This window comes from Scyliorhinus torazame, chromosome 16 (genome assembly GCF_047496885.1).
Source record: "Scyliorhinus torazame isolate Kashiwa2021f chromosome 16, sScyTor2.1, whole genome shotgun sequence".
Lineage (NCBI taxonomy): Eukaryota > Metazoa > Chordata > Chondrichthyes > Carcharhiniformes > Scyliorhinidae > Scyliorhinus > Scyliorhinus torazame.
Window position 1 is genome coordinate 157,577,600 of NC_092722.1, and position 22,746 is coordinate 157,600,345.

The 22,746-nt window shown below is 42.8% G+C and overlaps 1 protein-coding gene across 2 annotated transcripts in view; it reads left to right on the forward strand.

Annotated features, from left to right (window-relative positions):
* The window catches only part of LOC140393164 (zinc finger protein Pegasus-like), a 51,782-nt gene extending 30,646 nt beyond the window's left edge, over positions 1-21,136 (forward strand). For both annotated transcript variants that reach the window (XM_072479284.1, XM_072479285.1), the window contains exons 4-5: positions 12,929-13,108; positions 14,674-21,136. In XM_072479284.1, coding sequence (XP_072335385.1) covers positions 12,929-13,108; positions 14,674-15,602 — 1,109 coding nt within the window. In that variant the 3' untranslated portion in view covers positions 15,603-21,136. The remainder of the gene's footprint in view (positions 1-12,928; positions 13,109-14,673) is intronic.
* Positions 21,137-22,746: the final 1,610 nt, after the last annotated feature.

A 22,746-nucleotide genomic window follows, 5' to 3' on the forward strand; every position in this document is an offset into this window, starting at 1 on the left:
TGAAGAAATCCTAGAGGACAAACTTCAAAAGCTTTATTTAGCTACAGTTCATGTTATGTACTGATTACACACCTTTGTTTTGTGTCTTCCTCATGCTAATAGTTCACTTTTCAACAAAAACAACTCGAGGTGAGTTTTGAAATCAAATAATTATACCCACTCTGTGCTGTTGACAGAAACGGTGATTGTTCTGATTTCCTAACCTGTCAGAAGCAGACAGTCTTCTTTGTTCTCATCTGTTTTCAAAGTAAAGAATTCTTCTTTGAGAAAAGCATGGAAAGAGAAAAATGGTTTGAGGGTGAAGCAAATCCAAACCTCTGGCATCTCAGCAACTGCTCTGGGGAGCAGTGGAAGGCAAGGTCAATTGTATGGGGGGGACGAATAACTAAGTGTTATGGATAAGGTTAATTACAATGGAATAAGTGAGGGAAAGGCAACATGCGGTGTGGAAAGGTAAGGGGCGAGGGAACGCATTGGATGTGAGAAGGTGAGCATGATTGAGTGTGACGCAATGGGAGAAAGAGACCGGTTGGGAAGGGTAGTGCTAAGAGCTTCATTTTCCCTGTAATTCTTATTTAAAGGCTTCTGGTCACTTCCTACCCCGCTACACCACTTCATACCACCTACCACCTGAAAGGAACAAAGAAGTCAGTGAGAAACAGAAAGAGTTAAGGTAAAAGGAAAAACAAGCCAAAGAAGGGAGACCTTTGAAAAGGTGCCGCATGGGAGATTGTTAAATAAATTAAATGCCCATGGTGTTAAGGGTAAGATCCTGACATGGATAGAGGATTGGTTGACTGGCAGAAGGCAGAGAGTGGGGATAAAGGGGTCTTTTTCAGGATACCAGCCAGTGACTAGTGGTGTGCCTCAGGAGTCTGCTGGGACCACAACTTTTCACAGTATACATAATGATCTGGAAGAAGGAACTGAAGGCACTGTTGCTAAGTTTGTAGATAATGCAAAGATCTGTAGAGGAACAGGTAGTATTGAGGAATCAAGGGAGCTGCAGAAGGATTTGGATAGGCTTGGAGAGTGGGCAATGAAGTGGCAGATGAAATATAATGTGGAAAAGTGTGAGGTTATGCACTTTGGTAGGAGGAATTTAGGCATAGACTATTTTCTAAATGGGGAAATGCGTAAAACATATCCCCCATGTATCAAATTTCCCATTTGTCTTGCATATAAGTAGAATCTCTCTTCCACCTGTATGTTTTCTTTTCACTGCTGGCTGCCTCTTGGTCCATAAGACCATAAGACATAGGAGCAGAATTAGGCCACTCGGCCCATCACGTCTGCTCCGCCATTCAATCATGGCTTATATTTTTCTCATCCCCATTCTGCCTTCTCCACGTAACCCCTGATCCTCTTATTAATCAAGAACCTATCTGTCTCTGTCTTAAAGACACTCAGTGATTTCCTCCACAGCCTTCTGCGGCAAAAGTTCCATAGATTCACCACCCTCAAGCTGAACAAATTCCTCCTCATGTCTGTTTTAAAGAATCGTTCCTTTAGTCTGAGATTGTGTCCTCTGGTTCTAGTTTTTTCCTACAAGTGGAAACATCCTCTCCACATCCAATGTATCCAGGCTTTGCAGTATCCTGTAAGTTTCAATAAGATCCCCCTCATCCTTCTAAACTCCAACGAATACAGACCCAGAGTCCTCAACCGTTACTCATACGACAAGCTGTTCATTCCAGGGATCATTCTTGTGAACCTCCTCTGGACCCTTTCCAAGGCCAGCACACCCTTCTTCAGATACGGGGCCCAAAACTGCTCACAATACTCCAAATGGGGTCTGACCAGAGCCTTATAGATCCTCAGAAGTACATCCCTGCTCTTATATTGTAGCCCTCTCGACATGGATGCTAACATTGCATTTGCCTTCTTAACTGCCGGCTGAACCTGCATGTTAACCTTAGAGAATCTTGAACAAAGACTCCCAAGCACCTTTGTGCTTCTGATTTCCTAAGCATTTCCCCATTTAGAAAATAGTTCATACCTCCATTCCTCCTTCCAAAGCACATAACCTCACACTTTTCCACATTGTATTCCATCTGCCATTTCTTTGTCCATTCTCCTAGCCTGTCCAAGTCCTTCTGCAGTCCCCCTGCTTCCTCAATACTACCTGTCCCTCTACAGATTGTTGTATCATCTACAAACTTAGCAACAGTGCCTTCAGTTCCTTCTTCCAGATCATTAATGTATATTGTGAAAAGTTGTGGTCCGAACACCGACCCCTGAGGCACATCACTAGTCACCGGCTGACATCCTGAAAAAGACCCCTTTATCCCCACTCTCTGCCAGTCAGCCAATCCGCTATCTATGCCAGGATCCTGCCCTTAACACCATGGGCTCTTAACCTATTTAATAGTCTCCTATGCGTCATCTTGTCAAAAGCCTGCTGGAAATCGAAAAAAATCATGTCCACTGTTTCTCCTTTACCCAACTTCCTTGTTACTTCCTCAAAGAACTCTTAACAGATTTGGCAGACATGACCTCCCCTTGATGAAGCCATGCTGACTCAGTCCTATTTTATCATGCACTTGTCATGGGAATGTCACTTTAAGAAATGTTTGGCTTCTCAAGTGGCTGCAGTGATGTCATTGTGTGGGTGGAGATGGGCTCCAGCTCTGCTTTTTACTTTCGTTTTGAGCTGGTAGCTGTTTTTGGTTCTGAGTTTTACTTTCGGTTTTCAGTTGGGGAGCTGCATCCAAACCAAGAAGGTGTATTTTGGTCTCACTGCATGCTAAAGAATGTCTCCAGATCACTTGATAATTTCAAAGTAGTACCTGTTTCTGAAGGAATGCAAACCTACTGTTTTTGTCGGAAAAAAGGATGTTTGGCTAATGGATGTTGTTCGGAAAGTTACTAAGGGATACCTATAGAGTACTGTATCTTTGAAGGGTATCAGTGTTGGTAGTTGATGAGATGTTTACTGTGTGTTTATAAAATGTTAACTGGATTCATAGAATAAACATTGTTTTGTTTAAAAATACTTAAGATCTCTGTTGCATCACATCTGGAAAGTGGGCCCTTATGCTCCTCATAACCAAAATCTATTAAAAGTTGTAGGTCAGGTAAACTCCATGATATACTTTGGTGTTCTCTAAACCCTGGCTCATAACAAATTGGGGGCTCGTGGGGTAAAAATCTATCTTTTGTGATTGGGTTGGCTGAGTGAACTTAAAGACAGTGAGGGGTGAGCATATTTGTGTTTTCAGGTGTGGTATTCCAGTTTAAGTAGGGTGTGTGTTGTGGACAATGGCTCTTTCAGAGGCTTGGACATTTTTGGGGGTGGAGAAGGTCACGCAGTACCTTATGAACAGAGACTTAAAAAAAGGCTTTTAGATTTGGCAAACATATTGCAGTTAACAATACCTGACAGCACGGCAGTAGCGGAGCATTTAACATTGCCTGAGATACAGTCTGACTCATTAGAAATGGCAAAAGGTCAGTTACAGATTAAGCAACTTGAACATGAAAAAGAATTAAAGGAGCTTGAATACGAAATGAGGGGAAAAGAAAGAATAGCCCCAGCAGGACAACAAGAAAGAGAAAGGGAGGTACAGATCAGGGAAAAAGAAAAAGAGAGAAAGTTTGAATTTCAGAAAATGGCCATGAAACATGACAGTCAGTTAAAATTGGTGGATGTAAAGGCAAATGTACAGTTTGAGGATAGCGATGAGGAAAAAGAGAAAGAGCGCCATAGTCGAAAGCTTGATGGGGATCTAATGTCCAAGCATTGCCAAGGTTTAATGAGAAGGAGGTAGAAGACCTTTTTCATTTCATTTGAGAAGGTAGCTAAAGGTGGCCACAGGACATGGCCATTACTGATGGCTATTACTGATTCAAACAAAGCTGGTAGATAAGGCGAGTGAAGTGTTTGCATCACTATCAGAGGAGGTATCTGGGACATATGAGGAGGTGAAAAAATCCATCAGACTCGATGTGCCGAAGGTCTCCTGCACTGTATGTTCTATGTTCCATGTTCTTAAGTGGTATTGCCGGTGGGGTATAGAAAGGAGGTGTTGCAAGTAGCAGTGAGGTACCAGTGGGAGGTCATTTGGGAGTAAGGAAAACTCCAGCTAAAATCCCAAAACATTTTTATTGGCCAGGATTACATAAAGATGTAGTTACATTTTGTCAATCATGTCACACATGTCAAGTGATAGGGAAACCTCAAGCAGTGATAAAACCAGCGCCCTCAATACCCATTCCAGCATTTGAGGAACCTTTTACAAGGGTCTTAATTGATTGTGTAGGACCGCTTCCTGAAACGAAAAGTGGGAATCAATATCTTTTGACTATAATGGATGCTTCTACTAGGTTTCCAGAGGCCATTCCAGTACGCAATATTACAGCTAGAAAGATTTTGGAGGAGTTACTTCAATTCTTTACTAGATGTGGACTACCCACAGAAATACAATCGGATCAAGGATCAAATTTTACCTCCAGGTTATTCAAAGAAGTTATGGATAGTTTAGGAATAAAACAATTTAAATCAACTGCATACCATCCAGAATCGCAGGGAGCATTAGAAAGGTGGCATCAGACATTAAAGACAATGTTGAGGGCTTAGTGTCAAGATTATCCAGAGGATTGGGAAAATGGAATTCCATTCGTACTGTTTGCAATTAGGGATGTACCTAATGAGTCAATCAAATTCAGTCCTTTTGAACTAATTTTTGGTCATGAGATAAGAGGACCACTTAAATTGATTCAGGAAAAATTGGTGAGTGAGCTGTCGGAACTTACATTATTGGATTACATGTCAAATTTTAGGGAACGATTAAATAGAGCAGGGGAATTGGTTAGACAACATTTAAAAGTTGCACAACATGCGATGAAACGGGTAGCGGACAAGAAAGCAAACGTTTGTAGTTTTGCCAGTGGAGATAAAGTTTTAGTATTGTTTCCAGTGGTAGGTGAACCTTTAAAAGCAAGGTTTTGTGGACCTTATCAGATTGAAAGGAAATTAAGTGAGGTGAATTATGTGGTAAGAATGCCAGATAGAAGGAAAACTCACCGAGTGTGTCATGTGAATATACTTAAAAGGTACTTTGAACGGGAAGGAGAACAAAAGGAGGTTTTAATGATTCTAATTCAAAAGTGAAGAACCAAATCTAGATGATTTTGAATTTGACATCCCTCAAATTGAATTAGAAAACAAGGATGATCTTAAAAATTGGGATAAATTGTTGAGTTACCTTGCAGAGGAAAAGCAAACTGACCTGAAAGAGTTATTGATATCACATGGGCAAGTTTGTGGAGATAAGTTGGGAAGTACTAAAATGGCTCGACATGATGTAGATGTGGGAAATGCTGTTCCAATTAAACAACATCCATATAGACTTGAGCCTTTTCAATTGGCACAGGTTAGCAAAGAAATTGAGAGTATGCGTAAAAATGGCATAATTGAAGTGGGTTGCAGCCAATGTTCACCCATAGTAATGGTACCGAAACCGGACGGTACCCAACGGTTGTGTGTGGACTATAGAAAGGTTAATGCAGTTACAAGAACAGACTCTTATCCTATCCCACGCTTGGAGGATTTCATTGAGAAGGTGGGACATCAGCTTTTATTTCCAAACTGGATTTACTTAAAGGTTACTGGCAGGTACCTTTATCCGAAAGGGTGAACGAGATTTCAGCTTTTGTGACTCCAGATGGTATATACCAATTCAAAGTTATGCCATTTGTCATGAAATACACCCCAGCCACATTTCAGCAGTTAACTAACAGTTGTTTCAGGTTTACCCAATTATGCAGTATACATCGACAATCTGGTAATCTTTAGTCAGACATGGAAAGAACATTTGAAGCATCTGATGGAGTTATTCAATCGACTTCAGGTGGCGGGTTTGGTGGTAAACCTAGCCAAAAGTGAATTTGGAAAAGCCCAAGTCACTTTCCTTGGCCATACCATTGGACAGGGTTGAATGGTCCCATGGGATGTGAAAACAAAAGTTATTGGGGAATTTCCAATACCCTCGACATGAAAGGAAATAATGCGATTTCTTGGCATGAGTGGATTTTATCGAAAATTTCTGCCGAATCTTGGCAGTGTGTTCGCTCCACTGACAGACTTGCTAAAGAAGCGTAGCAAATTTCAGTGGAGTGTCAACAGGCATTTGACGGCCTGAAGGCTATGTTAACCACTGCTCCTGTGTTGGCCATCCCAAATTACACAAAACCATTCAAAGAAGCTGTTGATGCGAGTGATGTGGGCGTAGCTGCGGTGCTTTTACAAGAAGACGACGAAGGACTAGAGCGGCCTATTGGTTATTTTTCAAAGAAATTAAATAAGCACCAGAAGAAGTATTCAACGATTGAGAAGGAGACTTTGAGCTTGGTACTAGCTTTGCAACATTGTCAAATTTATATTACCAGCAATTCGTCTGAAACAATTGTATATACTGATCATGATCCATTGACATTTTTGGAGCGATTCCGAATAACAATGCCAAACTGTTTCAATGGAGATTATTGTTATTGCCATTTCATTAAAAAATAATACATGTGGCAGGACGAGAAACCGTGATAGCCGATGCTGTGTCACAAATGTGACAAAGAGAAGCAGGTTCGATGGAGGAAGAAGAATAGAATGGACTATGTTATTATAAATAAATGTTTGTGTGTTTTGAAAAAGGTATATTTATTGTCAATTTTGCTTAAAAGAAAGCGAAAAGGTTAAAAATTAAACCATCTTAAAGTTGATGGGGTTTTTTTTTCTTGGGGGAAGGTGTCATGGGAATGTCACTTTAAGAAATGTTTATCTTCTCAAGTGGCTGCAGTGATGTCATTGTGTGGGTGGAGCTGGGCTCTGCATTTTACTTTCGTTTTGAGCTGGAAGCTGTTTTTGGCTCTTGAGTTTTACTTTCGGTTTTCACTTGGGGAGCTGCATCCAAACCAAGAAGGTGTATTTTGGTCTTTCTTTCTGCATGCTAAATGTCTCCAGATCACTTGATAATTTGAAAGTAATACCTGCTTCTGTAAGGAATGCAAACCTACTGTTTTTGTCGGAAAAAAGGATGATTGGCTTATGGATGTTAGGAAAGTTACTAAGGGATACCTATAGAGTACTGTATCTTTGAAGGGTATCAGTGTTGGGATGTTTACTGTGTGTTTATAAAATGTTAACTGGATTCATAGAATAAACATTGTTTTGTTTAAAAATACTTAAGATCTCTGTTGCATCACATCTGGAAAGTGGGCCCTTATGCTCCTCATAACCAAAATCTATTAAAAGTTGTAGGTCAGGTGAACTCCATGATCTACTTTGGTGTTCTCTAAACCCTGGCCCATAACATACTTCTAAGTACTCCGCGATCTCATCTTTAATAATCGACTCTAAAATCTTACGAATGACTGAAAGTCAGGCTAACCGGCCTATATATAACCGTCTTCTGCCTCACTCCCTTCGTAAATAGTGGTGTCACATTAGCCACTTTCCAGTCCTCTGGGAACCTTCCTGCCTTCAGTCCTCTGGGAACCTTCCTGCCTCCAGTCATTCCTGAAAGATCACCATCAGCGCCTCCACAATCACCTCCACTATCTCTTTTAGAAACCTGGGGTGTAGTCCATCCGGTCCAGGTGATTAATCCACCTTCGGACCTTTTAGTTTCCCAGAACCTTCTCCTTAATGATGGCCAATATCTCTGTCCCCTGATTCTCCTGGACCTCTGGCATCCCACTGGTGTCTTCCACCGTGAAGACTGATGCAAAGTAACTATCCAGTTCCTCTGCCATTTCTTTGTTTCCTATTATTACTTCTCCAGCCACATTTTCCAGTGGTCCAATGTCTATTTTTGCCCATCTCTTACTTTTTATATATTGAAAAAACTCTTCCTATCTTATCATATATTTCATCATCTCTCCCTGATGCACTATCCATTACAACGAGACGAGAGTAGAATGTAATCAATGCTTTATTATACAGAGATGTGTTGCCTCCTACAGCAGCTGACGAAATGGCTGCTGTTCAGAGAGCACACATATTTATACTCCGCCTACTGAGTGGAGCCAGCAGGCAGGGATCTACCCCCGTACCTGTAGTACAGGGGCCTTACCGTAAAACCCATATATATATATATATATACAGTATAATACATCAGTGGTGACTACCATATTCTCCCCCTGTTAAAAATGAGTCCAGCGGGGGTGGTGGAGAACTATATACAGCCAAGTTGCTTTTAAAAATCGCAAGAGAATATTACAAATTTAGGCGGTCCGGTGCCTTGATCTGTCGTCGAGAGCGCCGCAGTGCTGGTGGCGACTCCGTCATCGGCTTGGTCTTCGGTGAGTCTGGGAGCGTGTCGAAATCCTCTTCATCCCCGGGTGAGAGCAAGGGGAGGATGGATTGTCCTGGAGCGGGGCTGTGGTGGGGTGTGCTGGGGGAAGGGAGGGTGGCGTGGGGGGGGTGGGGGGGGGGTGGAGCCAGCTGGTGCCAGGTCCCTGAGGGAGACTGTCTTGGCGGCCATTGGGATACGCTACGTAAGCGTACTGCGGATTGGCGTGGAGTAGCTGAACCCTTTCAACCAACGGGTCCGCCTTGTGGAGTCACATGTGTCGACGGAGGAGAACGTGTCCTGGAGCTGCCAGCCACATTGGGAGCGAAATCCCCGAGGTGGATTTCCTGGGGAAGGCAAAGAAACGTTCATGGGGGGTTTCGTTAGACGTAGTGCACAGGAGCAACCGAATGGAGTAGAGTGCGTCGGGAAGTACCTCCTGCCAGCGGGAGGCCGGGAGATTCCTGGACCGGAGGGCCAGCTGGACTGCCCTCCAGATCGTCCCATTCTCCCGCTCCACCTGCCCGTTTCCCCTGGGGTTGTAGCTGGTCGTCCTGCTCGAGGCAATGCCCCTGTTGAGCAGTAACTGGCGCAGCTCATCGCTCATAAATGAGGATCCCCGATCGCTGTGGACGTAGGCGGGGAAACCGAACAGAGCGAAGATGGTGTTGAGGGCTTTGGTGACGGTGGCAGATGTCATATCAGGGTATGGGACGGCAAAGGGGAATCGGGAATATTCATCGACCACACTGAGGAAGTACGTGTTGCGGTTGGTGGAGGGGAGGGGCCCTTTGAAGTCCACGCTGAGGCGTTCAAAAGCGCGGGAGGCCTTCACCAGGCGCGCACGGTCTGGCCAGTAGAAGTGCGATTTACACTCTGCGCAGACCTTGCAGTCTCTGGTGATAACCCTGACTTCCTCGATGGAGTAGGGCAGATTGCGGGCCTTAATGAAGTGGTAAAAACGGGTGACTCCTGGGTGACAGAGATTGTCGTGCAGGGTCCGGAGTCGGTCCACTTGTGCGCTGGCACATGTACCTCGGGATAGGGCATCAGGTGGCTCGTTGAGCTTACCGGGGCGATACAAAATCTCGTAGTTGTAGGTGGAGAACTCGATCCTCCACCTCAAGATTTTATCGTTTTTGATCTTGCCCCGCTGTGTGTTATTAGACATGAAGGCAACCGATTGTTGGTCAGTGAGGAGTGTGAATCTCCTGCCGGCCAGGTAATGCCTCCTGTGCCGCACAGCTTCAACGATGGCTTGGGCCTCCTTTTCGACGGAGGAGTGCCGAATTTTGGAGGCATGGAGGGTGTGGGAAAAGAATGACACGGGCCTGCCTGCCTGGTTGAGGGTGGCGGCCAGAGCGACGTCTGATGCATCGCTCTTGACTTGGAAGGGGAGCATCTCGTCGACCGCGTGCATCGCGGACTTGGCGATGTCAGCCTTGATACGGTCAAAGGCCTGGTGAGCCTCGACTGTCAGTGGGAAAACGGTGGATTCAATGAGTGGGCGGGCCTTGTCCGCATAGTTTGGGACCCACTGGGCGTGATACGAAAAGAACCCCAGGCATCGTTTGAGGGCCTTGGAGCAGTGGGGGAGGGGGAGTTCCATGAGGGGGCGCATGCGATCGGGGCCGGGCCCCAGAACTCCGTTCTGGACCACATAGCCGAGGATGGCTAATCGGTCCGTGCTGAACACGCACTTCTTCTCGTTATACGTGAGGTTGAGGAGAGTGGCGGTGTGGAGAAATTTGGAAAGGTTAGCGTCGTGGTCCTGCTGGTCGTGGCCGCAGATGGTGACGTTGTCCAAGTACGAGAAGCTGGCCCGCAGTCTGTACCGGACAACCATTCTGTCCATCTCCCGTTAGAAGACCGAGACCCCGTTGGTGACGCCGTAGGGGCCCTAAGAAAGTGGTAAAGGCGGCCGTCTGCTTCGAACGCAGTGTATCGGCGGTCCGCCTTACGCATGGGGAGCTGGTGGTAGGCAAATTTCAGGTCGAGAAGACCCGGTATTATGCAATCTGATTGACCATATCAGATATGCTTGGGAGGGGGTATGCGTCGAGCTGCGTGTACCAGTTGATGGTCTGACTGTAGTCAACGACCATCCTGTTTTTCTCCCCGGTTTTTACCACTACCACTTGGGCTCTCCCAGGGTCTGTTGCTGGCCTCGATGATACCTTCCCGCAGCAGCCCCTGGACCTCCGACCTGATGAAGGTCCTTCCTAGGCGCTGTACTGTCTGCTCCTGGTTGCGACGGGTTTGCGATCCGGGGTTAGGTTTACAAAAAGGGAAGGCAGGTCGACCTTCAGGGTCGCGAGGCCGCAAACGGTAAGGGGTGGTAAGGGCCCGCCAAATTTCAGGGTTAGGCTCTGGAGGTTGCACTGGAAGTCCAGGCCGAGTAGCAAGGCAGCACAGAGGTTGAGGAGGACGTAGAGACGGAAGCCGCTGAACTCCACGCCCTGGACGGTGAGGGTAGCAATGCAGTACCCCCGGATCGCCACGGAGTGGGATCCGGAGGCCAGGGAGATTCTCCGGTTAGCGGGGTGTACCGCACGGGAGCAGTGCCTTACCGTATCGAGGTGGATGAAGCTCTCCGTGCTCCCGGAGTCCAGAAGGCAGGAGATCTCGTACCTGTCGACCTTCACCTTTGTCGAAGCGGCGCGAGGTTGTGCGGTCGAGACTGGTCAATCGTGACCGAGGCGAGATGCGGCTGGTCGTCAGCGGTTGCAGGCGATGAACGGCCTGATGAGGTGCCCGACGGGCATGGGTCCTGAGGCGGGTAAGATGGCAGCGCCCATGGGCCGCACGTGTCTTGGGGGAGGCAAGATGGCGCCCATTGGCTCTGAGACAGGCAAGATGGCGGCGCCCACGGGCCGCACGTGTTGTGAGTAGAGCAAGATGGCGGCACCCACAGGCCGCACGTGGTCCGAGGAGGGGAAGATGGCGGCGCCCACTTGCCGCACGTGGTGGTGCTGGGACAATAGCAGTGAATGAGTGGGCCTGGCTCACTGCAGCGAAATGTCCCTTCTTGCCACAGGCCTTGCAGAGGGCGTTCCGCGCCGGGCAGCGCTGCCAGGGGTGTTTTGACTGTCCACAGAAGTAGCATTTGGGTCCCCCGGAGTTGGTTGGCCGCGGCACAGGCGTGGGGTTGGCTGGGGCTGTCGCTGATGGGGTGGCCGACGGCGGGGTCCATGATGCACAGGGGGGGTGGGCCGAGCGGTCTGGGGCATAGGCCGTAACGTTGCATGATGCGACCGTAAGCGAGAGCGCTAGTTTTTTGGTCGCCGCAAGGTCACGTGTGGCCCCTTCTAAGAGGCGCTAGCGAATGTATTCAGACCCTATGCGCGTAAGGAACCCGTCTCTCATCAGCAGATTTGAGTGTTCAGTGGCCGAAACGGCCTGGCAGTCACAGTCTCTCACTAGGGCGAGCAGGGCACGCCAGAAATCTTCCACAGACTCACCGGGAAGTTGGCACCGCGTGGACCGGAGATGCCTGGCATAGATTTTGTTGGTCCGCTGAGCGTAATTTTCCTTCAGTAGCGCCATGGCTTCTGCGTAGGTCGGCGTGTCCTGGACGAGGGGGAAAACGTTGGAGCTCACCCATGTGTACAGAATCTGGAGCTTCTGTGCTTCTGGGATTGGGTCTGGCACAGACCCGATGTAAGCTTCAAAACAGGCTAGCCAATGTTCAAAGTCTTTTTTGGCGTTGTCTGTTTGAGGATGCAGCTGCAGGCGACCCGGCTTGATGCAGAGGTCCATCTCTGAAAATCTCTGTGTAATAAATTGATGCGCTATCAATTACGACGAGACGAGAGTAGAATGTAATCGAGGCTTTATTACAGAGATGTGTGGCCTCCTACAGCAGCTGACGAAATAGCTGCTGTTCGGAGAGCACAAATTTATACTCCGCCTACTGGGCGGAGCCAGCAAGCAGGGATCTACCCCCGTACCTGTAGTACAGGGGCCTTACCGTAAAACCCATATATATATATATATATGTACAGTATAATACATTAGTGGTGACTACCATGCTCCCGTTATTGCTTTTTTAGTTGTCCTCTGCTCGCTTTTAAAGGCTTCCTTATTCTCTGGCAACCCACTAATCCTCACACTTTGTATGGTTTTCTTTTGCTATTATGCTGTCCTTGACTTCCCTCGTCAGCCATGGATGCCTTGTCCTCCCTCCCCTTAGCATGTTTCCTCCTCTTTGGGATGAATTTCTGTTGTGCCTCCCGAATAACCCCCAAAAACTCCTACCATTGCTGTTCCACTGTCTTCCCTGCTAGGCTCCTCTTCCAATCAACTCTGGCCAGCTCCTCCCTCATGTCTTTGTAGTTACCCTTATTTAATTGTAATACTGTTACATCTGATTCCGGCTTCTCTCAGGGTAAATTCTATCATATTGTGGTCACTGCTCCCTAAGGGTTCCTTCACCTTCGGTTCCCTAATCAACTCTGCCTCATTACACATCACCAAATCCAGAATTTCCTGTTCCCTATATACTTAGAAATGCTGTCATTCAAATGTTAGTGATACCTGCTTTGTAAATATGTTTTTATTCTCTTGGATTGCCTTCTATTTCAAGTTGCAGAGAGTTGTATTTTTAAATCTTAATCACTTTCTGGGATTTATTACTACAGGCTCAGAAATTGATCATAATGGAATGCATCATGCTTCAGTTGAAGTTTCATTGGATGATGGCTCTGGGCTCATGTCTGATGGGCTGGAAAGGACTTACGATGGAAAACTGAAGTGCCGATACTGCAACTATGCTAGCAAAGGGACTGCACGGCTGATGGAGCACATCAGAATGCACACAGGTAATGACTATTCAATGATGACTTCTAAATGACCCAAAATAGAAGTAATTGTCAGAAGTGTTTGTTTCTATTCAAACTACCTAAAGGAGCAGTACTGTACAATAAAGTGAAAACATGATAATCTAATTAACATGCTCAGCAGTGTTGAATTAAAATTTTGGAATGTCAATTGGAAATGAATCAATCAACCTTTGGACTTATTTTGAAAGTGAGGTAGGTCAGAAATGATAGGTTGTATGATGCAAGGGGAGTTCTGTTCATGATGCAAATTAAGAAAATTTATGACAACACTTAAATTCTGAATGTGGCAAAACTGGACCTTCAATAGCAATCATGCAGTTTGATTTCAAGGTTGTGGTATTCATTATAATAGGAGTGTGACATATTCCTTCACATAAGTAGACTTAAATGGAGTCTCACCATCAGTGCCCCTTAATACAGTTAACTTGTATTTTATTCTGTATTGGGATTGGATTTCTGTGGTTCAAGTTGAGTTTTGAAAACCTCATCATTGGAATTAGTTCATGTCCATTTATTGTTTGGCATTTTAAGAAAATTAGATTGACTTCAACAGATACTTTGATTAAGTCAGATTAAATCAGTGTCCCTTTTGCTGTTTTTATGGTGTCTCCAGTTTCTCCACACTGATAGGTATGCTTAGTGACTTCTTGCAGGGGCTTCTCCAGAAACTCATTCTCCCTATTTAAACACCAATTTTTTCACACAAAAAGAAACAAAAGGATGTCAAATTTGATCACAATTCTTTGTAACAGTTTGATTTTCTTTAAAAGGAGTACCGATGGTGAGTCTCCCTGTTTAAAGTGAAAGGGCCAGGACTAAAGAAAAAGCAGGTAAGGATTAAAGTATCTATAAATAACATCTGGTCAAGACAACTATAGCATAGTACAGTACTGCTCCTCTAAGTAAGGTGTATAACAGTGTAAAACCAGCATATAACAGCTACAGTTTTTGATTGTAGTCACATTTGAGAAGTTGTTTTTAATAAGTAGAGAATGGCAGCAACATAATATACATTGGGCTGTGATGTGGAAATCAGGAAATGTTATCACCTCTTTTCAAATTCATCTTAGAGATATGTTATCTTCTGTTGATTTTTAAGTGGAAACCTATTTCTTCCTCGACATTTTAAATGAGATTTTCTTCTTAATCAGATGGTGGATAACAGTAGTTGAGATCATTTTGTTTAGTCACCTTTCATATTTCATCAGTTAGCTAAAATACCTGCTCTTAATGGGATTAGGTGGTGCATGAATCCAATTGACACGCATCCTTCCGCTACATGGGAGGAGTTTCATCACTTCGTAACTGACCTGCATCAGAAAAAAATCCATAAATCTGAACTGTCTCACCATGAGGAAAGAAAAACAAAACTAATCCAGTCTTGTTACATGGCTATCACGCTGCCTGTCAGTTGACAACCAGATGAGATTGTTGGCCATGATCTCTGAGTTCCACCGCTCTTTAGCACAAGATGCTTAGAGGAGGAAAAATGCAAAAAGGGAGAGAAAATGGCAAGGTTTGCTGATCTATTCTTTCTGATACAGGTGAGAAGCCCCACAGATGTCACCTATGCCCGTTTGCTTCAGCGTATGAGCGGCACCTCGAAGCACATATGCGCTCACACACAGGTGAAAAACCATACAAATGTGAGCTTTGCTCCTTCTGCTGCAGTGATCGAAGTAATTTGTCCCATCACCGTAGACGTAGGCACAAACTTCTTCCCTTGAAAGGTGCTAAAACGTGCCTGACAAATAAGAACATGTTGGGCGTTTTACAGAAAAAAACTAGCAACTCCTTGAGTTATGGGACAAGACTTCTGATTAATCTAAATCCTACTTCCATGGTGGTACAGAAGCCAGATTACCTCAATGACTTTTCTCATTTGTCAGCTAACTCCTGTGAGGGTTTGCAAAAAGTACAGTCTGGTGGGATCTCGAGGGACACACAAGATATTATGGTGGATAATCCATTAAACCAGCTTTCTACCTTAGCAGGCCAATTGTCCAGCCTTCCATCTGAAAACCAAGTTCCGGCATCTCCTGAGGTGGTAACCTGCAGGGATGAAAAACCATATGTGATCTCACAGTCTACAGCACCAGTCGTTTCCACGGTAGCTTCCAGTGTGGCCCAAAGTTCATCCCCTATCAGTCCAGATGCATGTCCCACGCACAATCAGCAGAACTTCAGTCCTGTGGCAGGCCCCAGTAGTGAGCACAGTGCTCACACAAGTACACCCAGCGTGACGAACAGCCAGCCTAGCACTCCTGCTCCTGCACTTCAGGTCCAGGATCCCCAGCTTCTGCACCATTGCCAGCACTGTGACATGTATTTTGCGGACAATATCCTTTATACAATTCACATGGGCTGCCATGGTTATAAGAACCCATTCCAATGTAACATATGTGGATGTAAATGTAGAGACAAATATGACTTTGCTTGTCATTTTGCTCGGGGTCAACATAAGCAGAATTAACAATACAGCACTTAAATAAATGTTGGTATTCAATTTTAATACATATTGGACTAATGTTGGTTCATATTGAGGTTATTAAATATGTATTAAGAGGGAATGATTTACTTGCCTCACCATTTTTTTCCTTTTGTGAACACTTTAAAATGCTTTTCATCACAGTCTTCTAAGTAGGTATGAATTAGACTCTAGCACTTCAAAGTATATTGGTGCAGCACCATTTCATACATCTCCTGTACTAGAAAAGAGTAAACTTTGGTAATAGCATTACCTCTGAAAAGATTGCAGTGGTCTTAGAGTGGAATATGTTTTGGTTATATCACTGTGTCAAGTGCTGATCTTGTTTAGTATCCAACTGTCATTATTGAGAGATAAAAAATGTATGCACAGATAACTGAAGAGATGTAAACTCCAATTACTTTGCCCCAGGTATATTCTTTATTAATAGTCTGCAGTAAATTGAAATAACAATTAATTAAATGAATAAGTTATATTATTTTAATGCATTTTTTGCTACTGAATTTTTCTTCCTGCATTAAAATATTGAGATTAATGGTGACACAGTGGTTAGCACTGCTGCCTCATGGCGCCAAGGACCTGGGTTCGATCCCAGCCCCGGCTCACTGTCCGTGTGGAATTTGCACATTCTCCCCGTGTCTATGTGGGTCTCACCCCCACAACCCAAAGATGTGCAAGGTCGGTGGATTTGCCATTCTAATTTGCCCCTTAATTGGAAAAAAAAGAATTGGATACTTTAAATTTTAAACAAATTCTGAGATTGAATTAAGTTGCCCATTTAACAGCACATTCAAAGGTTTTGTGCTTTAACATGGACAGCAACAACTGAAAAAGGTAAATTTTTAGTCAAAAATGCAACATAAAATAGTCCTTAATTCTAGTAAGCATTCACATCTTCACTGCAAAATTCAAAGCAAATTTCTACAAATGTCCGTATGCTAATTCTGAGGACTGGAGAAACATTTCTACATCAATGTCAAAAATCCATAACTCGATGCTACAAAAATGTAAAGTGCTTTCGTAGAGTTTTGAAATTCCAAAATTGCAGTACCTGCCAAAAGTAGTTGGCACCGTCTATGTCTTCATTTTGCACGTGGGTAGTGTCTGGATGATCTGACAACACCAAAAACCATCCTTGTTGTGGCATATGTTAGGACAATCCTCACCTTTTTACTTTAATGCAGAGACATGGACTCAACAGAATTGTCCGATAATCTTTATATATGAAAACAATATAAACCCAACATGTGCAATACAAATTAAATAGATACCTTGATGCATACAAATAACACATTCATGTGAACTAAACCCTTTGATTACTTATGACAAGACGATAAGAGCTTCAGCAGTTTACTAGTGCGTTGTACTTTTTTCTAAACTTCCAGTATATAAGGTTCGTGCATAAACACTAACCTTACATGTAACACAGTTATATAGACAAATTCCCCTTCTCACACAATCTGTTTATTGCTCTTTATGTATTTCTCTCAATCTGGCATTTGCTTCTACCTGAATTATGGTCATCTACACAGACCTGTTACCATTTAATTCTCTTTCCACCATTCTATTCTCAGCTTTTTACTTGCAACGCAAAAGTCCTTTGTTAATTATTAGTTTACTTTTCTTGTAATTCCTAACAGCCTGAATCTTTTACATTGTTGAAAGCTGGATCTTCATAGAGGCTCTAACACTTGTCCACCATAATGTCAACAAAAGAGTTACAGAAACCCTGGGAAAATAGCATAAATATAATTATGTTTTCTGGGACTTCCGCAACTTTTAGGTTAAAATTAAGGCAGCCAAACTGGAGAACCATCATTAAAATTTACGCCTTGGTTTTTAAACGTTGTTATAGATTTTACAGGTAGAATTTTTGTTTGGAATATATTTTGAAAGTTTTCCTCTTCACTGTGCAGTGTAGCTGTTATATTTAGTGATTTTTATTGCAAACAAGTAGTTCAAATCTACAGAATTTAAAGAAGCAATTAGATTACTTTGTGAATATCGTACTTCAAGCAAAATATATATTTTGAACTGAGTGACCTTAATATATCACCTACAAACATTATTTCCTGTTCTTTACAGATAGGTTTTAGAATACACAAAGCACTTTTTTTTTTTAAATATTGCTGGAGTGGAACTGGCTGTAGATCCACAGTTCTCCCTCTTGGTTCATTTCCATAGTATAAATAATTTGCTCCAGTAACTGACAGCATTGTAAATCCACAAAAATATGCTAATCAGCTGATGGGTTAAGATCAGTTTCTGGGGTAAAAATAAATGCAGGGAATTTCACATTTGCATTCCCGAGGTTTGTGGCGACTGGTATTCGGAGACCAAAATTCAGATATAGCAGAAATTATCTCTTTGCATGAAGGTTGGTGCAAAGTGAATGATCAACATTTGCAGAAGTGAGGGAATGAAAAAAGTAATACACACTAGATACTCTATTTACAAAAAAATAGTCTCTATTGTATATTTTAAAAAATATCTTTCCTCCACAGGTCACACTTATTGGCAATAGTGTAGTGTTGATTATAAATTCTGTTTTGACTCCGAGTGTGCTTGCCACCAAAGCAAATACAATTTACACACCTTTTGTGCCTTCAAGGCTGAAATTGATCAAATTTACAAAGCTTTTTATTTCAAATTACTTGATTTTAAATACAATTGGTTAGTACTTAGCACAACATATCCATGTCCAGTTGTTTGGCAAAACAACAGCACTGTATTTCTCTCATGTCACTTTGGAAATGTAGATTATGTCAATCTGAGGTGAGTTTGCCCCCTTGTCTGCTTTATTCTCCTTTATTGATTTCAAATTGATATTGACAAAGAGTTATAGTGGTCATTGGGGGGGGGGAAGTGGATTTACATTCATCATTCAATTATGATCTGCATTACTGGCTTGTGCTACAAAATCTCAATTAGCATAAACTGTAGCCTAAATTTTGAAGACTAATAACCAGAGGTGCCTAGGAAATACATCTGCAAAAGTGTTTCATTTTTGAGAATTCCAGGATATAAATTTTCAGAAGATACTCTATCAAGCATCTTTTAAAATTGTTATATACATTAAACAATAAATGAATATTTCATTTTTCAGTGTGGAGTTTAGATGATGGAATATTGGATTTTTTTTTTAAAAAGCAGTGATACTGACTTCACAAGGTGATTGTGAATGTGCATCACCTTTCCTCCGTTTACAATCTCACCTCTGAGTCTGACCCACACTAAGAGTTGACTGCATTAATTATGCAATATTTCAGTTCTGAGTGAGTGTTTTATTGTAGGAGATGCAATCCTTGAAAAATGATCTTGTCTGCTTCACTCAACTTCTCGGCAGTGCCCCAGTGGTCAATTTGAAATGAATGAATGAAATTAAATGAAAATCGCTTATTGTCACAAGTAGGCTTCAGTGAAGTTACTGTGAAAAGCCCCTAGTCGCCACATTCCGGCGCCTGTTCGGGGAGGCTGGTACGGAAATTGAACCATGCTGCTGGCCTGCCTTGGTCTGCTTTAAAAGCCAGCTATTTAGCCCAGTGTGCTAAACCAGCCCCTGATTTAAGTTTCTTGCGAATTTTAATATTGGTTTGGAACTCCTCAGCTCTAAGCATGCATACAAAATATAAAACAAGCAGTGACATAAGAACATGGAATCTTGGAAAGCCTTGTTCTGCTAGCTGTTTAACTCTGTCCGCAGCTATGGACATTTTTCCACCAAAAAATATTAATTTCAATTGATGTATTTGTGCCTATCTAAGTTACTGCAATTCAAATTACTGTAGTTTTATACTTGTACATGAAGAGCTTTGAGACACATGAGGCTATGTAAGTGGAAGTCCTTTTTTTTTAAGCTGCTGAGTGCTAAGGCTTAAAATAACAAACCATTTTCAAGCTTCTTTATTAACCATACAGACAAACTTGTTAAAATTATATTGCATAGCAACTCGGGATGACTCAGATACCTAATGGGGCCAATTTATGTTAATTCTGTTTTGACTTGCACAGCTGTTACATATAACATTTTAAAACCAAAATGCAATTCTATTCTGTTTGAAAATTCAGTTCTTCCCTTTTGTTTTTGCAGCGCGAGGACAGGACATTTAAGGCATCTCATTTTAGTTAATTTATTCTATTGCTAAAACTACTAATCATTTTTAGTGAAGGTTTCAAAGATGCACTTGCCCTCTAGTACCTTACCCCAGTTGTCATAATTCCAGACTTTATGGCCTAGACAGCTGAATGGATCCGGTGGACAAAGAAATTGAGGATGCACAAAAGGCCAGAAATGGAGTAATACAGAGCTGTCAGAGGGTTACAATACTTGAAAAGATTACAAAGAAAGAAGGGAGACGGCAACAGTGAGATTTGAACGCAAGAATGAGAATTTTAATTTAATTGCTGCTTGGATGGAGAGTGAACACAGGGCTGGTGGGTCAGCAGGACTTGGTGTGAATCAGGGTATGGGCTAGTAGAGCTTTAGTACTGCTGAATTTTATGGAGGATTTAACTGAGCAAAGATCTTTAAAGAAACATTCTTGGTCTGTTTGCCAATTATTTATATTTATACACTTTGAGTTAGGACAATCACATTGTTAACAAAGCGACTAATATTCAGTTTTTACGCAAAAATGAACTATTGTAGAACATACACACCAATGAAGTCCTGGAAGATCTACTGATCATAGCTATTAAAAAAATAAATTTTGTTTATTCGGTCATCATAGAAATGGGTCTAATTAAATGGACAGAATTACATGTGATTTCCAAAACAGCTGTAAAATCCTGGAATGCCATGTGATGACATTTTACTTATTCATTCATCTGAGAACAGCTAGGAAATTAATTTTGATAGATGTGGTATTTTGTATTTTTGAATATAGCTACCTATAAAATCAGGAGTTCAACCAGATCTTTACTGCAGTAACTTTTCTCAGATTCCTCAAAATTATCCTCTAGCATTTCTGACCACATGGGAGTCCAGTATCCTCCAGTGAGTCTGACCAAACTGAGTCCAGTGTTCCATCATTGATTTGTTGTATGTGATTATATACGTAAATGTCTATTAATGCGATGACAGACACCACTGAGATAGCACTTTATTAACTAGAGCATTAAGGAATTTGATGGAAGAAGTGCAGGTTGAGCTGTTGGCTTGATTATTCCAAGCCTTTGTGTTTAATAATGCATTGTCGAATTAAGTTTTATAAACCCCGATTTAATTTTGTACACTGTACAATGGAAGTTTTGTTACATGTTTTTAATTAAAATAAAGTCATTTTTTGTTTGCCTTTCTAGCAATGCTGTTTGCATATATGTACACATTAACGTGCATATATATTCAATACAGAATTAAATTTAGGTACTGTAAAAATGTGAATAAACTGTTAATGTGATTGTTAAATAGTCATTTAATTTAAACTATTGCTAACATTTGTACAAGTGCTTGATAGAAAAATACTAACAGCGTTTAAACTAGCCAGTGTTTGTTCTTCAATAAAATGTATATTTTAAAAGTTACGTGCCTGAATATTTAATGTGAGATCATCTAACCTCAGTGCCCCTAAAAGTGGCAGTTGCAAAATGCACTGTGCAGTGATATGAGCAGTTTAAACATTATTCCTGTTTTTGAGTTAGATTGTGCAAAATAAAACGCGGCTGGCAAATTCAGTTTTTGAGTTGCATTTTATATAATACCTTCTTGTATTGCTTTAATTAGTATAAAGTGTAACTGAAGGTATTGGTTGCTTTGTATAATAAAGTAAAAGTTTACATTTTCTAAAATAAACCTGTTTTTTTTCCCACATGGATATACAAATGCTTTTCGTATATCATGGCAGATCAAATGGAAAAACCTTCCTTGGAACACATTTTAATAAACTGCTCCCATATAACAAAAAGTATAGCCGCTTTTATATATATATATATTTTATATATATATTATATGTGTATGTGTGCGTATAGCTGCATAATATATATATATATATATATATATATATATATCATAAGGGAGAATATGGGAAAGAAACTTTGGTACAAAAAAAACATGTTAAGTAGGAGCTCGAGTAAACCATATGGGCCCTCAAGCCTGATCCACTATTCAATGGCTGATCTGCCTTAACTCCAATTTCCCACCCAGTCCCTACATTGATTCCTTCATTCCCTGAGGCCAAGAAATGGGTGACATGGTAGCACAGTGGTTAGCACTGTTGCTTCACAGCGCCAGGGACCTGGGTTTGATTCCCGGTTTGGATCACTGTCCGTGCGGTGTCTGCATGTTCTCCCCGTGTCTGCATGGGTTTCCTTTGGGTGCTCCGGTTGCCTCCCACAAGCCCCGAAAGACGTGCTTGTTAGGTGAATTGGACATTCTGAATTCTCCCTCAGTGTATCCGAACAGGTGCCGGAGTGTAACTTCAAGCCTACTTGTGACAATAATAAAGATTATTATTACTAAAATCTGCCTATTTCAGCCTTGAACATACGAAACAATGGAGCATCCGCAACTGGGGTCGACAATTTTACAGATATCTCTTTAGAGTGGAAAATTCTGCTCATCTCAGCTCAAGATGATTGATCCTTATCTTGAGACTGTGCCCCCTTGTTCTAGATTCCTTAGCCAGTGGAAAAAACCTCTATATCCTAAGAAGCCCCTTCAGTATCTTGCGCTGGATTCTCCGTGTCCCCACGCCGGTGTCAAAACGGTGGAGTTTCACGCCAGAAAACCTGGCATGAAATGGCCACAAATTCCTAGCCCTGCAGGGGGCTAGCAGGGACCCGGCGTAGATCTAGCAGCTTTTGCTGCAGATAGGGCCCCTGCACTTCCGGGTCGGAGGCTGCGCACAGCGGCGGCCTCCTGGGGCCGCGCCGTGCTCCATGGCAGACTCGGACCGTGGAGCTGCACCCAAAAAATGAACCACCCGATCAGCCACTCACCCAACCCTGTCCGCCTGCACAAACATTTCCTGGCCGCCTGTAAGGCCCCCCCCCTTGCCATTCAATCGGCCTGCTCCCGACCAGGGCAGCCGCGGACTGAGTCCGCAGCCACCACGCAAGTATCCCAATAGCTAGGCCATTTTAGATCCGCGCCGTGATTTCGGCATCGGGGTGCGGAGAATCCAGCCCCTTA